Genomic DNA, 16,616 nt, shown 5'->3' with positions numbered 1-16,616 from the left:
AACTGGTGTGACCCAAACAAGCAACTTGCTGTGCCAGAGCCTCTCTGAGGTGGACAGGGTTTGGCTGAGGAAAAGAGCTGCAACTGAAATAAATCCTCAAAAACCCCAAATTAATCCAACTATATATAGCACGGTTTAAAATCATTTATTTTTAACATTCCTTTTGCAATGCATGCTTATGCATCTATGTTTGTGCTTGCTTTAGAACCGGCACAGACACAAATATCCTGTTCTCAGAACAGAAATCACCACGTTGGGCATTTTCACGTACAAGTGCACGATGCTGAATGGCACCAGAGGGTTGAAGAAGCCCCCAAACACAACCCTCAACATGTGCAATCACAGCTGGCAACTGGCAGTTCCAGCTTTCTGTCCAATGCAAAACAACAAATTCATTTCAACCCCTGCGAAATTAGATGATGATTGTAACACTGTTTAAACCTCCCGAATTTGAAATAATAAATTAGGTTTATATTACTTAATTTTACAGGGACTTTCTACATTTTCCCCACACTGCCTAATTTGTTGCCAATAATTACATTAAATTGAAGCTGATTTTTTTTTCTAGTCTAGATCTAGCTGGAAGCTTGTTGTTCCTATTCCAGATTCAAAGGGGAATCTGTTGCCCTGAAGCCTGTCTGGTCTCTGAATCTATTGGATACTACAATTTCATTATAAACCTTATTATCCTATAGCCTTAGATCCTCACTACTACAACACTGATAGTAAATTCCATAGAATTATAAGGGTGGAATAACCACCTGAGCTGTGCCAGGGAGAGGCTGCAGATGGGGTATTTGGAGAGGAAAACAACCTTTGGGCACAAGAGCAGAGACCGATTTCGCCTTTCTGTTTCCAGAGCCTGTAGGCACTCACTGGTCAGTGGCCACAGATGCTCAGGACAAGAGAGTGGGGAGGAATTGTTTGGGTCTTTTATAATTAGCTTTGCCTTTTTACTGAGATCCATTTTAATGCATCACTGCACTACTGAACCATCTCCATTAGAAAAGGAGTCATGGTGGGAGCAATTGAGACAGCACTCCCATGGTTTAGAGGTGCATGATGTGAGCTGGACTCTGGCCAGATCTTTCAAATTTGCAGCTGCCCAAACCTGCAGGAACAGCCAAAGCCTGAGCAGCCTGTGCCTCATGCCACTTCTGAGGGCAGGCTGAGGGAAGAGCCCGTGGTGGTTCCTGTTAAAACCAGAGCTCTGCTCCATAACCCCCAGCAGCACAAACCTCTCCATCTTTGTGCTCCACAAGGCCAAACACAGGCAGCATCCTCACAGCACCCACCCACAGGTCCCACTCATCCCTGGCACTGCACCATCGTGGTCCTGGCACTGCCAAAGACACTTTTCCATTATTTAATCCTGTGCACCTGCTGGATTCCACATTCCCCAACACAGTAACAATTTCCTCATTAGAAGAAGCTGTTGAATTGTTGAATGCACTGAGCACTGGGTGAACTGAGGCTGTTAAGACCAGCACTGTTCTCAAGAAATGTGTGTGTGCGCAGCACTCCCCTTGCTGCAGCAGGGCTTGCTCTTCCTCCAGCTCCTTCGTGGTGCTGGGATGGAGGGCAGTGCTTTTTCCTTGGGATTTTTTATTTTCTTTTTTCTATTTTGATGGTTCTCCTATGTCTTTTAGGTTTGCTCTGAGCCATTCCATGAGCTCTCCCTTGTCCTATTCCTCCTGTGCATCCTCTGTGGAGCAGCAGCCGTGCTCCATCTGCCTCCTGTGCCATCAGCGCCAGCACAGCCCAGTCTCAGGCACTGGGATGGATGGGGAAGCCAGCACCGTGGAGCTGTGCAAGGCTGGAACCTGGAGAGCAGTGCCATTGTTCATTACAGCATGTTAATTGTTCTTCTGGGTCAGCTGCAAAAAAAGGCTGCCAGGGCAGGGCCACCTTTTGCCACTTTACAAGTCAAAAACACTGAACAAGATTGCTGTATTTAGCTTGGAGATGTCACAACATGCACAAAAACCTGTCCTAGTCTCTTGTTACATGATCCTTGTTCTAAGGGGAAAAAAGAAGTTTAATGAATGCATCCATATGAGCCATTAAGAGCAAAATAAAGGCAGAGATAAAGGAAGATCAAGACAAAGAATGGACGATCCTCAGACATGTTTTCTGCCAATGTCATTCTTTACATAATAGATGCAGTTTCTTTCTTTCCTCAGATGGGAAGATGGGCTTGACACCATCTCATCAACAGCAGCTGTAATAACAGCTCCTTGCTATTAATATGCAAATTGAAATGCACACACTGATTAAAAATATGTTTGACAAAGGCTTTTGTCAGAGACCTGCAAGGGGGGACAGGGCTCAATTAGGGAGCACTACAAATTTTTTCATTCAGTCTCACACTTGAGCCCAGTGCAGTAACTTCAGCAGGAACACACCACAGGGTTAATGCTCTTCTCTCTCGAACATTCAAACCCCTAAGTGGGTCCTGCTTGTCCCCAGACACCTCCAGCCCTGGCCATTCCCCGCAGCCTCCTGGCAGCTGGGCAGGTCAATGACCTCAGGCAGATGCAGCCAGCACAGCCTAGAGGAAGAATTAGACTTCCACATACTTCACTTGAAGATAATGGAAGGTGATTTTAATGGTCAGGACTTGCTAATTAAATTGATGCAATAGGAACTTAACAAAGGAAGCACTACTTATGTCCCAAGAGCATTCTTCTCCCATGATTAATCTCTGGATGAAGCTGCGTGTCTCAGGGCAGCCTCATGTTACACCCTGTTGCCATAGAGCTCCACTGCCTCCACAAAAGGAGCCAGATAAAACCACAAATTACTTGTGTTGAGCAATGTCTGAGCATAAAACACCACTGAAAGTCAGTGTCCTGCCCCTGAAACACAACCTGACACATCTGCACCAGAACCCGGAGAGCTGCATTAGTGTGGGCTACAAACTGTAAGGAAACACATCTAAAACACTTCCATTTCAGTGCTGGCAGCCACATCTGCAGCTGTCTCCCAGTGCCACCTCTATTCCAGTTAGCACTGACTGTAAAGTGAGTCTGGGGAGAGACCCAACCAGACTGATGATAAATTATTGAGATTTACTTTCTTTGCTACCTCGCACAAAATTTTAAACTGGCAAAACATAGAACAGACAAAATCAAATTGTTACATATAGATGTTCTGCATGAGAAATGCTGAGTGTGTTTATGGGCTTTTTTTAATGAAGAAAATAAACACAAATATTTTCACCCTTCAGTTTAAAGTAACCTAGGGGGATGCAGTGGTTGCACTGAACCACTTTCAAAGCTCTCAAATACATCCTCTCACACATTTCAGCCTGGGGCCATTGGACCAGGCATCAGAGATCTGGCAGCACTTCTACAGGGATCACTGACTTACCATGAGGAGATTTGTCTTTTTATGTCTTGCTTTTAAAGCCTAATGAATTTAGGAAGAGCAAGAGATTAAAAGGATTTAGGGACCAAAGCCTGATTGACTGGACCTGGACAACATTGGCAACAAATGGAAATATTGTGCTACTCTGTCACTCCAGGCAGAAGCTGGAGGGACAGGGGAGTGATGAGGCACCTCACCTGCCTCCCACTCACCTGGGCTGGCCCTGTGGGGTGAGGGAATCCCATCAGTAGTGCTGACCCTCCTGCTCTGCAGTGCCATGACACAACATCTGCCCAAGAGCTGCTGGAGTGAAGCAGCTCCAGGCCAGGCTGCACAGCCAGGGGAGAACAGCCAGCCCAGCACAGCTCACTGCAGAGCTGTCTCCACACCTGCCTGGGGAAAGAAATTCTGTTTGTGCTGTAATTAATTTGCTGCAATTAGCTCATAGTGATTACTAGAGCACACAGATTTTTGGGTTTGTCTCCTGACAAAAATGCTTCTGCAACACCCTGGATGCTGCTTGGGGAGGGTTCCTTTCGGGAAAGAAGGCTTTGAAAAGTCAGGCTTGAACCCACATGACTGATGTGCCCTATTTCTGTAAATCATTCTCTCTGTAAAGAGACAGTTTAGCTTCAGGAACACTGGCAGCTTGTGTTATTACCCAAAACACAATAAATGAAACCGCCCCACAGCTATGAAACACAAGGAGATGTTTACTCATCTGTGAAAAACCCATTCTCCTCCACACATGAAAGGCATCAATGCAAGAGCACAAATTAATCACACACAGCTCCTGCAGTGGCTCTGAGTGTCCCCACAGAGGAAGGAGGGATGCTGCAGCACACCCAGCCTGTCCCTTCACAGCACTGGGGGCTGAGGCTCCTGACCAGCACAGCTCTGGCAGCCCCTGGATGCACAACAGGGAAGGTCTCTCCTCTGACCTGGCTGCTTCTCTCTGCTCAGCTGCCCAAAGCAGGCAGAGGCAGAGCTGATCAGTGCAGGGATAACTCTGATTCCCCTCCCTGCAGGGCACAGCACTCCAGCCTCACCTGGATGGCACAGCCAGCTCACCCTCTGCTCCCCCCGTGCCTCCTGCAGCTGCCCCGGGCATGGAACAGCCTCAGCTCAAAACAAAGCCAATAAAACAAACTGCCTCTGCTGAGCCTGCAGGAATCCTACCAGGAGAAGGAATTCACACTTTCTGTTCAGTGTTCTTCACTCGTGGAACATTTGTTTCTCTAGAGACAAAGAGGGAAGGAAGAAACTCATCCACTACACAATCCCCAGGATTCACTGGTTTTGCTCTGTATGTGTTGACACAAACCATGCTGGAGAAGGTGAAGAAAGTGTGTTTATTTCTGATTGAAGACTGATTACATCACTATCATGGATAATGTAGCAGAATAATCTTATACTCTTGGGAGAAATCTAGGAATAAATATGAAAAAGTAAAATCATTTGTTTCCACTGTCCCTGAAGATGACTGATGAGTAAGTGCTGTATTTACAGGATAGTTATCATACTCTAGACTCTGTGCTGAATAAATATTGTCTCGAAAGGGTAAAAAAATCCATCGAAATATTTTAACTCACCACAAAATTAAAAAAAAAAAAATCCATGTATTTGTCCAAAGCAAAGGTTAGTTACATGTTAATTATTGAATCCACATAGGATCACTGTCCAAGAAAGCCTCCTCTCCTCTGACCCGCTCCCCTCCACAGAAGCAGAGTTAGTGCTTGTCCTCTTCTCCACTGACGAGCTACTATTGGTTCTTCAGGCTGCAAGAAAGAAACAAAGCCCAAGTCACGCTCCATCCAGATGTATTTTATGAAAGAAAACCACCACAGCAAACTGGAAAAAGTCTCCTTTCTTTAGGTCCTAAATTTCCTGCCTCCTCCATGACCCAGCACGGCTCAGCTCATGAGGAATTCCTCATTGGAATTGGAGTTGGCAAGCTCAGGTTTGTGCTTTGAGCAATTAACCCAGTGTTTGGGTTTTACATTAAAATAATTAATCTGTACACCAAACACCACAACATAGAGCTGTACAGGCTGTCCCAGGGCTTTCAAATGATGATCAAAACAGAAGATATCACAGATATCTTTATTTTCACTTACATTAAAAGGGAAGGGAGACAAGTTAGATCTATAATGAGAGGAAGTATTGCATTCTCTTTCTTCACAGGCAGTGTAATTATTCAGAGGCTCCCTGGAACTGAAACTGTGACAAATTAAAATGACTATCAATTCCATCTACCTTTTGTAACTAATTCATCTTCTGGAGTTGTTACTGCTCTAAAGGCTTCTTTATGCAAAAGCCACTATATATCACAAAAAGCACACAGAAATGCTACTACTACCAAGGGTTACTGTTCCTGTAGCCACCAAGGTAAGAACAAAATCTTTGGCCTGGGTGTGAAGTGCACCATTCAACTCATTACTCTTTTTTCCAGAAATTTACTGGAAATCTTCTATCAGAGAACACCTTTGTTCTGAGTGTGGAAGGAGCCCAACCTCTGGCACCAGGGACAGGGCTGGAAACATCCAGAAGAAACAGAAATACCATTTGGCACTAAATGTGACCCAAGTGGAGCCCCAGGCAGCCCCAGAGCTCCCCACGTGTTGGCTCTGCCAGACACACAGATCCTGGGACACACTTCAGCCACAGCAGGCTGTCAGTGCTTGTTCACACCTTCTTAAATAGATGGGAAAAGGGATGTAAATGAAACCATGGGAAAGGGTGACATTTCTCCACGCATGGTAATAACAATATTTTGATTAGCTCGTTCCTGAATAGCCAAGCAGCTTATGTTGATAAATACCTGTTCCAACCAGACATCTGTGTTCTCAGCCTGAAAATAAAAAAGAAAATAAAAGAGGAAAGAGCCCACCCAGGCCCAAGCCTGCTGTCTCTGCTCCTCAGCAGGACATCAACCATCTGGGCTTCCACAGGGTGCAGCCCAAAGTCAAGGCTGAGTTGTGCAGGAAGGGCTGCAGAGCCACCTCCTCTACCAGACACAACCATTCTGAACACCTCAGAATTATTTCTGACCACTGAATTGCTTTTACCTCAATGATGGCTGCAGGATTGGGTCCCCTCTCTGCAAAAATCATTAAATTAACCAGGAAGCCTGAGAGGGAAACCCTTACATGTATTAACATCTATGAAGGTGTGAGCGAGTGATTATAAAACCCTGGAATACATTTGTGAGCTCTAGATGTGGCAGAGAGGCCTGGCTGATCAAAGAGACAAAATGAAGGCAAGAAGACAAAATTCTTATGGCAGTGGGAATGGTTATCCCCACCCAGTCAGACTGTTAATTACTGGGGCTGGATCTGAGCTGACAGCCTGAGCAGTGGCGCTCAGCTCTCAGCCCCCTGCTCATCACTGCAGCCTGTGACACACCCACAGCTGGCCCAGGGGTGACACTCACCCCAAACACAGGTCTGGGCTCTGCCAGAAGCCCCTGTGCTCCTTGCAGCCACATGCCCAGAGGAGGAACCTCACACCCAGACCCAGCAGCTCTTTTCTCCAGGCTGTGCTGATGACCCAGCCTGTTCCCAACCCCTCCCCAGGAAGAGCTTTTTGCCAAGCCCCAGGGTAACTCTGCACAAGCATTGTTTTGACCCCAGACACTGAACACCCTCTGTCTCCTTTCACAACTATCTGGGATTTTCATTCCCACTGCAAATCACTCTGAGCCCTGATTTTTCATCTTCACAGTTTGCATAGAGCAGAAAAGAGGGAGTTTTGTTTCTGCCAGCCCATGGTGAACAGTGAGGAGCGAGGCTGGCACTTGTCTCCCTCCCAGCCTCTCAGAAGTCACATTCCCAGCTGGGATTCTGGCTGCTGCTGGTCCCCACAGAAAGGAGCTGCTGGTGCCCACCATGGTTCAGCCAAAGCGGGCACTGGCCCCTGCCTGGCACTGTGCCCAGCACTGCTTCTCTGTGCTTCATGGGGGAGGAGAGAGAGAAAAAAACCCCATCTATTTCTGGAAAGCAAGTCAAACAATGACTCAATCATCTCTACCCAGTTCATAAATCCCTAATTAAAGATTTAGTGCTCCTCCCCGCTGCAGATGTTCCAGAGTCCATCCACATTCCAAAACCTGCTTCGTGCCAGCACATGCCCACAGCATCACCCATCAGAGCCTGAGCTGAGCCCTGCACTCCAAACACATCCAATGTGGCATTTAATCTTCATTTTCAAATTAAACTCAAGTACCTGCACCCTGGAGAAAACAAATGGGAGCTGGCAGATATATCTGCTTTGGACCAGCTCAGTATTAGCTCTCTCTTCCTGCATCTTTTACTCCACACCAAAATATCAGCCAAGACACTTCCAGCTTCCTTCCTAAGCCCTGTTTCCCACTGCTTTTGGTCAAACAAATGCAGCCAGAAGCACTTGGGGTAGTCCCTGCAGGTCCTATGAATGGTTTATCTCTCCTGGCCAGACAACTCAAGGAAGAGCAGCTCAGCTGCAGGGTACAAGCCTCAAATTGTGTGGAGCCCCAGGACCCCCAGCCCTGCACGGGGCAGTGCCAGGGTCCTGGGTAACACAGCTGCCAAGCCCATGGTGTGTATGGTGGGTTATTTAAGGCAGCTCTAACTGGGGCTCTCAGCATGTTGCTCTCTGCAGCTCTCAGAACAGTAATAAATAACCACAATGCAGCTCATGCCTCATAAAGTTCTTCTCTCCTGAACTCCTCAAGCAGCTTTCCAGGAAACTCATCTGCCTGGTATTTTTTGCATCGTTTCAGCTTCCATCCTGTAATCACTGTTCCCTGTTTTGCTCTTTGTCCCAGAGCAAAGCCCCTGTGTCCCTTCACCCCTGTCCTTCACAAACTGCCCCTTTCTTCAGGTTTGTTTAGTCTTTAACTAGATGAAGTATGACAATGGCATAAAATGTTTTGTTGCCTCGGCAACTGCAGTCCAGTGGCTTCGGCCTGAGTTAGGAGGCAGAGGACAGCCTTGACATTAACCAGCAATAATGAGAACAGTGGGGGAACACTGGCTGGGGAACGAGTGGGGGATGATCCTCACCTGCCCCCCAGCACGGAGCACACCTGGGAGCCACGGGGCTGCAGTGACCCACGGGGACACCACAGCTGTGGAAACTCAGCAAAGGACCAGGTCTGGATTTCCCTTTCTTTGTATAGAAGAGGTAATTGCTTGGAGAAGCTAGAGAGACATAGATGCAGCCCTGCCAGAAGTGTTTGTGCTGCCCAGCACATTCCTTTGTGCTGAGAACGGGCTGAGTCCAGGGCACACGTGTCATCCATCACTCCTGCCACAGACAAAGCATGAGTAACTTCCCCAGGTGTTCACTCACAGCACTAGACATTAAGATTTTTTAATCTCTGCTAATTGCAGGAGACTGCACAACAGAGCCAAAGGTGTGGGGATAACCCAGAGGATCAGGCACCCTTCTGGTGTGGGGAGTTGGTGACACATCTTTCTGTGTATCTCTATCTCCCATCCATGAGGCTGCTCTGGTTTGAGATAAACTCCTTTATCCTTCACAATAATACCAACAGCAACCACAGCTGTAATCATACAGACTTGGAAGGACTGGCAAGGGAAGGATAAATTACAGCTCTGGGCCAGGGCAGCATAGCACAGATGCTGTCATTCCAGGTTTCCAAGAGGAAGAGCTCTCAGCTCTATTTTCCAGCAGTGGGAATTTGTTGCACTGGGTATGGACCCTGACCCTGTCCTGACATAACCTGGATGCCCCATCAGGGGGATAAACTGAAGAGCAGGAGATGGAGACAGTGAGGGTCACAGACTGCTGGTGGCACAGCCCAAAGCCATGGCTGGCTCACTCACCTGGCCCCAGCCCAGGGCTCCACAACACACCTGCACTGCCAGCTGAGCTGGATCACTGCATTTGAAGACATTCAAATGTCCCCTGGATAAATAGAATAGAGCTAACATGAGTAATACCAGGAACCTGTGAAGGTCTGACATCAGCTGGGGAAGGGCTGGGTTTATCCTGTGCTGGCTTAAGCAGAAGGAGCCATTAGTAATCACTGTAAGTTCTGCTCATCCTGCTCACTTTTCAGACTACCCTCAAAGCTACCTGAAGCACTTCATGTATAACCCGTTATATTCCTCTCCTAATCTGGGCAGTTCTAAGTGATTCAGTCTGAAATGGTTCCCAAAACTCACATGTAAGTGCATTAAGAGCAATTAGTTCATTAATCTAGTCTCTGCTATCATGTATCTCCATCACTTAATTTTAATAATTTGTAGTAATTGACAGAGCAGACTCCCCCCAGTTCTCATAGCTGGGTAATGCATAATTACTCTAAATCACAGCAAAAACTGTTTCACTGGGAAGCACCTAATCCCTGCCTTAGGCTCATGGTGCCTCTTCTGAGGTTTCACACATGAAAGAAGCTGCAAACTCAGTATCATTATCCACAAGTCAGTGGGACTCCAGCAGGCCCATGTGGGCTCAGCCCTGCATTCCTCAACCTGGAGGTGCCTCTGGTTGTTCTCACAGCAGCCAGAGCACAGCTGGGCCCTGGAGCACAGTTCTGGAGCACAGCTGGGCCCTGGAGCACAGCTCTGGAGCACAGCTGGGCCCTGGTGCACAGCCCTGGAGCACAGCTGGGCCCTGGTGCACAGCCCTGGAGCACAGCTGGTTCCTGGAGCACAGCTGGTTCCTGGAGCACAGCTGGGCCCTGGAGCACAGCTCTGGAGCACAGCTGGGCCCTGGTGCACAGCCCTGGAGCACAGCTGGTTCCTGGAGCACAGCTCTGGAGCACAGCTGGGCCCTGGAGCACAGCTCTGGAGCACAGCCAGTCCCTGGAGCACAGCTCTGGAGCACAGCTGGTTCCTGGAGCACAGCTGGTTCCTGGAGCACAGCTGGGCCCTGGAGCACAGCTGGGCCCTGGAGCACAGCTGGTTCCTGGAGCACAGCTGGGCCCTGGAACACAGCTCTGGAGCACAGCTGGTCCCTGGAGCACAGCCCTGGAGCACAGCTGGTCAGTGGAGCACAGCTGGGCCCTGGAACACAGCTCTGGAGCACAGCTGGTTCCTGGAGCACAGCTCTGGAGCACAGCTGGTTCCTGGAGCACAGCCCTGGAGCACAGCTGGTCAGTGGAGCACAGCTGGTTCCTGGAGCACAGCTCTGGAGCACAGCTGGTTCCTGGAACACAGCCCTGGAGCACAGCTGGTCCCTGGAGCACAGCTGGTTCCTGGAGCACAGCTGGTTCCTGGAGCACAGCTGGTCAGTGGAACACAGCTCCCACGCTGCTCCACTGCCAGGGAGCATTGTCACTGTCACTGAGCATTCCACCTGGGCAGGCACAGACTGACTGCAGCCCACTGGAGAACAAGGATACTCACTTGGTCTGGTGTTTGGAGCCCTTCAGGTGTGCATGGTACTGCTCTATGGAGTTCAGGGTGACGTTGCAGATGTTGCAGGTGTAGCTGCGCTTCAGGCCTGTGAAGAAAACCCAGAGTTCATTACCCCTTGGCTCTGGCTGTGCTGCACTGTGGGGCTGAGGGAAGCACTCTTGTGCCTGGGCCAGGGGCTATTCTGAGTCAAAATGGCAGCTAGAAAGTACAAACAAGGGAAAATGACTGAAGAAAGGGGGAGAAATGGAAAAAAAAAAAAAAGCAGTAGCCTATGCTCCAAGCAAACTTCTAGTTAATTAGAAGGTCCTTGGATCCCACATTTCATTTCCAGTTTCACAGAGATTTCTCTTTACAGTGACCCATCTATTTATTTTTCCAGGCCAGGGTACCCAAGCATTAGAGAAACCTAAAGGAATATTTTTAGAACTGAGCAGAAGAAAGGCAGGTTCAAAGGCTAATCCCTCCTGAGAGTGTGGTGCATCTCTCCTGTGCCCTCCTCAGGGCATCATCGCTGTGCTCACACTAACAAGCACTCAAGGCACCATTTATCCCTCCAGTTTTTGGTGGTGATCACAATTCAGAGCAATTCCCTGTTAGTACATTCAGCAGCCAGATCACTTGGGAACTCTCTTTTCCCCAGAGGGATCCACTCTGATTTATCCCCCAGTGAACCAGCCAAGACCAGAGAGATGCTGACAGCCCACGCTCAGCAGCCTCTGGCTGAAGGTGAAGGCTGGCAGACTGCAGGGGCACCAGGCAGGCACCCAGAGCCAAAGCAGGAGCTCTCACCTGCTGAATTCTCTTGGCTGCAGTACAGACAGTCCCCAGTGGAACCAAGGGCTCTGCTTAAAAACACTGGAGGCCATGGGACTCCTGCAGGCACTGCTCTGCTCCTTAAAACAGTTCTAATGTTCCTTGGAATAGTCTCTTCTGGCTTTCTACAGTATTATTTCTTTGCCAAAATTGTTAAAACAACATATTTAGAACAAATAAAGTATGGCATTCTCAAATTTGATCAGTCCATGCTCACCACAATTAACTGCACAGGTAATGAGCACACTGACTCCTCCCCAGCTGAACCTAAAGGCTCTCAAAAATCCCTTGTCTCGTTTTGCACTCTAGACACCAGCTACACCAACAGCTCCATTTTTCTCAAATGCTTCATAATATCTCTCATTCAGGAATTTGGCACAACATGAAAATCATCTTTAAATAATATTTCAAAATCATTCAGATGAGTGCTTGAAAACAACAAGCCAGAAACTGCAGAGGTATTTAAGTAGTTTCTGTATTTCTGTATCATGATGTGGCACAGAACAAAAATCAGTTTGCAAATGTGCATTTGGACCTTCTCCCTACAGAATTTATTCTTGATGGAGCAGTGAGGGTTTTATAGTCACACACTTTGTCCACTGCTGGCAGCTCTGTTTCCTTTATTAAACCAACAGGCATCAGAAGCCACATGAATCCACCAGAGTGCAGGTGAAGGAATGGGAAGGGCAGCGCATGGCCCGGGGTGTCAGCACATTGCAGACTGAGAACCTGGACCCCACCAGGATCTCCACATGGCAAAGTGGGACTGGGGAACTAAGAAACAGGTAATACTTGAATTTAAGGTAATAAGGTTCTGCTGCTCAGCCAATTTAGCAGCAAGTTAACAGCAGCCTCAGTGAATCTTAATTACTGGTGTAGGTGGAAACGCCTTCAGCAAATGCAGCTCCTAAGTGGGGATGATGATTTTCTCCCTCAGCATGTCAAGGCTACTCACAGTGATGAAGCAGGGGGAACCCTGCTCCCCTTCCCTGTGTTCTGTGCAGGGAACTCAGTGCTGCTCCCTGATGCAGCTCTTCCCACAGGCTGGAAGATGCAGCCACAGACTGGGCTGATTCCATCAACTGGGATGGAGACTGAGAGAGGAAACAAGCCTCAAATCAACAGCAGGATAAGAGCACAGGCAATAATCACTTCCACGATATAAAAATTACCAGAGTTTGACCTCACTGGAGCTAATCAGAGCTGCTACTTGGCTGAAACTGGTTTCATAAAACTCCCCAGCCAGTGTGCTGGGGCTGAGCTCAGCCCTACAGGCCATCAGTGATGGGAAGGTGGTCCCAGCCTGAGCAGTCCACACTGGCAGCTGCTGGGCTCTGGCTGTGTTCACATCCCCTTTTGCATCCTCAAGGCACGTCAGCATTGCCTCCCCTGCAGCGTGACATGCATTCATGTAAAATTGAATGTCCTCCTATCCCCATTAAATAAAATATTAACAAGTTAAGTTATTAATGTCATCCTGCATAAAATGCATTAAAACCCATTCCAGGGGAGTTCTTGTTAAACTGCTTCTTACTAACCACAAGTGACAGCACAGAATGAGAAGTATTTATAAGGCATACAAAGAAATTATGAGCTGAGATGAAAAAGGAAGCACAGCTCTTTGCCTGATCCTGGAAGAAAGCACCTGTGGCATCAATTTATCTGAGAACACAAAGGCTCCAAGTGACATCATCTCTGTGCCCTTGTCCACCTGTACTGCAGAGGCTCCTGTGCTTTATTTTAGGGATTCAGAGCACCTGTTGCAGGGTTTGGCTCGGCCCCAGCACCAGGCAGAGCCCACCTGCCTGGGAGTGGGAACCAGAGTGGGGCCATGGGGGATGGCATGTCTGCCATCGTGTCTGATGTTCATCAGACATGAACTAAAACTGGTGAGAAACTTGACATTCCTCCTCCCTGTGTCTGTTACAGGCTGGGGAGGGTGAGAGCCATCAGACACAGCCACATCTGCCTCCCACTCAGCACATCCACTCCATGCTGCTGAACAGGCACAAGCTGCCAGAGCAAAGCCTGGAATATGGGGGTTGGCACCCACCAGGTTTTGTCTTCCTATGATCTGTGCCAGGGTGCAGGGGCAGCCAGGGGAGGCAGCTCTGCAGGGAAAAAAACTCTCAATTTCTTCCTCTTTCAGGGTATGTTCCCTAGGATTCCAGGGATTCCAGGTCAGCCACAGAGCAAGGTGGGTCCCAAAGCAGCTCTGTGCCATGGCTGGAAAGCCACACAGAACTGCTGAGATTGGGCTGGACCCTGCACTCTGGCCAAGGAAAAGGGATCTTTGTGCCTGTGCTGCAGCTTTAGCTCAACACACACTGCAGAAACAATGCCCATTTCTGCTTTTTCTTCCCCCTCTCCTCATTCTTATTTCTGAGAAGAAAATAAGACTTCAAAATTGCAGGATGAGCACTTGGTGAGAAGAATCAATGTTTTTGTTTCCTATAAATATCAATTGTCCAAAAATATATCTCTATTCTTATTTCTCCAAATATACATTCATATTTATCAATAAATATTTTATTACAGCCATTATCAAAACATCAAAGGCTGCTGAAATGTTGTACTTCAACTGACACTGCCTGTTCCAGGCTCATACAATGCATCAAATGTTCATCTCCCACACTAGTCAAAATAGAATTAATATTTAAGCTGTGATGGGAGAAGCCACTGGGGATGCAGAGGAAGGAGATGACTTTGTAATCCAGGGAAAACTGAGGCAGCAAAGACAGCATGGAGCAAGGAGAATGTGGGGAAGTTGTCCCCAGCACAGCCATGTCCTGCTGCCACTGTTACCTTGTAGGTGGACGTGATGTCACCTGCCAAGGGGAGGCTGTTTGCTCGGGCACCAGCTGGGTATCATTCTGTGCTGGCCACTGCAGAGAATGCTTTCAACACCTGTAAAGATCTGCTCTAATCTTGCAGCTAAATGCCTCCAGGAGAGCATCTCTAGGTGGACACAGATGGGCAGGAGCTCATGACCTAGTCAGAAAAACGGAGGTTTCCCAGCTTGGTGCTCAGGGACAGCCTCCTTGGCTGTCTCCTCGTTGGTGCTGTGGAGCACTGGGCACTGCAGACTGAACCCCTGGAACAGCACCCTGAAGCTGAGAACCAGAGAACCACAGCTGCTCCCCTAGAGCAGGCACAGATACAGCCTGCACACAGCTCTGCTGTCCCCTCTCCTGCCATCCACAGACACTGGCAGGGCACACTGCAAACCCCAACCAGGCACTGCACCAACGTCAGGGTAAAAAACAGCAGCTGATGAGCCTGTGAAAGCCTCCAATTTCAACTCTCCCAGGAGCTAAATGAATAAAACACTTCCCAATTGATTTATTTACAGTTAATGACATCCTCAGCCACTCCTGAGCTTGGCACAGTTCAAAGCACTGAGCTCTGAGCATGTTATTGCCCCAGGTTTTGTTCCTACGTATTTCCAGCAGCAGGCAGTGACTCAGCCAACATGAATCATTGATGGCACCGTGAGTCACACTAGGTAGCACAGGAGGATCAAGATAACCATTACAAGGTTTATGGGAGATCAAGAAATGCCAAATATACTGTACAGTCATTAGAATATAAAGAAAAATTATTTCATTTAGCAAGGAAGAAAACCTTGCTTGTATATCAAAATGTTATTGCAAAGCCTCACTGGCAAACCAAAGCTCTCCCACATAGCTCTGAATCAAACCTGTTGTTCTTCCTCAGCTGCCTCAGTCAGGTCCCTGTGAGCTCATGGGATTGTAACCCAGACCACGGAGACAAAAGGCTCGTGCCTCTCTTGTGCCTACAGCTCAAACAGGTTCTTGTCAGATTCAGTCCTGGACACATCTCCAGCTGGCACAAACTGCACCTCTCCATCACAAGCTCAGGAGGGCCTGGGGATGCCGGGGGGCTCCAGCTGCTGAGACTGCTGGCCTGGCTGTGGCTCTGCTCTGCTCAGGGGTGGCTCCCAGGGGGTGCAAGCCCAGGGCACAGCTCCCACAGGGACCCTGCAGGCACCAGAGCTCTCCCTGTGGGGCCACCATGGATGGACTGACAGACAGATGAAGAAAGGCTGCTCTCCCTTCAACAAGAACACAAAAACCTTGTGTTTAACATCCCTGTGGCAACTGCTCAGCTCCTGTAGCTGCTGCTGACCCAGGGCCGTCGCAGCATTTTACAAACACTAATTAAATCATGGGAGACAGTTGTCCCGCTCTCCATCAGGGAGATGTAGGGAGTGCTCTGCCTCCAGCAACATCCTCCTGCCTGCACTTCTGCATGGGGCCGAGCTGTAATGTGCTCTCCTCTCCCAGGGACAGGCCACACTTGCTCGGGGACAGGTGTGTGCACTAATGGAAGGGACTATTTTAGGAGGAGGCAGAAGAGACACCTAGGAAACAACTTTGAAAGGATGCTGCTAAAACTGCAGGCTGGCATTTGGGAGCAGGGGATTTTTTTACAGAGCTGGGAACCTCATAAAGCAGTAACAGCATCTCAGGCTCCCTGCACCACCGGTGACCGTGGTGGGCACTGGATCCCACAGGGTCCCTGCTCTCCATGGGCAGCTCTCTCACCTCGCAGCTCCCCCAGGTCCAGGGTCTTCCCCAGCTGCTCCAGGAGGTCGGCCCTGGCCGCGTTCTTCTTGTGCTTTTTGCCGTCGTAGTGCTGCTGAGCCATCAGGGGGTTGTTGAACCAGGCGGCGCAGAGCTGGCAGTACCTGTCCGAGTCCCTGCGCTGCGGCGGCGGCGGCACCGCGCCGCTGGCCGTGTGCGGTGGCTTCAGGGAGCCCAAAGCAGCTTCTGGAAAAGGGAACGTTCACACGTGAGCTCTCCCAGGCTCCTGCTGCCTGAGCAACACCAGACTCTGCCACAGACCCCCCATCAGACACGGGGAATAATTAGCTGCAGTTACAGGGTCCCAGTGGATATTTTGGATGGTGCTGCTTGGAAAGCGACCATTTCTCATTAAAAAAAGCGTAATGAAAGGACAGCCCAGGACTGTTACGCAGCTTTCTGCATTTCCCTAACTGGGGAAGGAGGATGCTCTCAGTGCAGTTACACGTCTTATCACCGT

General features: G+C 48.8%; 1 protein-coding gene across 1 annotated transcript in view; it reads right to left on the bottom strand.

The window, feature by feature from the left end:
* Window positions 1-4,702: 4,702 nt before the first annotated feature.
* The window catches only part of ZMAT4 (zinc finger matrin-type 4), a 47,722-nt gene continuing 35,808 nt past the window's right edge, over window positions 4,703-16,616 (bottom strand). The window contains exons 5-7 of the mRNA XM_058859418.1: window positions 16,118-16,342; window positions 10,725-10,821; window positions 4,703-5,147 (exon numbers count right to left, since the gene is read on the bottom strand). Of these exons, the coding sequence (XP_058715401.1) occupies window positions 5,132-5,147; window positions 10,725-10,821; window positions 16,118-16,342 (338 nt within the window). The 3' untranslated portion in view covers window positions 4,703-5,131. The remainder of the gene's footprint in view (window positions 5,148-10,724; window positions 10,822-16,117; window positions 16,343-16,616) is intronic.

The sequence above is a fragment of the Poecile atricapillus genome, chromosome 29 (genome assembly GCF_030490865.1).
Source record: "Poecile atricapillus isolate bPoeAtr1 chromosome 29, bPoeAtr1.hap1, whole genome shotgun sequence".
In the NCBI taxonomy this organism is placed as follows: domain Eukaryota; kingdom Metazoa; phylum Chordata; class Aves; order Passeriformes; family Paridae; genus Poecile; species Poecile atricapillus.
Note: the sequence above shows the minus strand (reverse complement) of the source record. Positions and strands in the feature narration are given on the sequence as shown.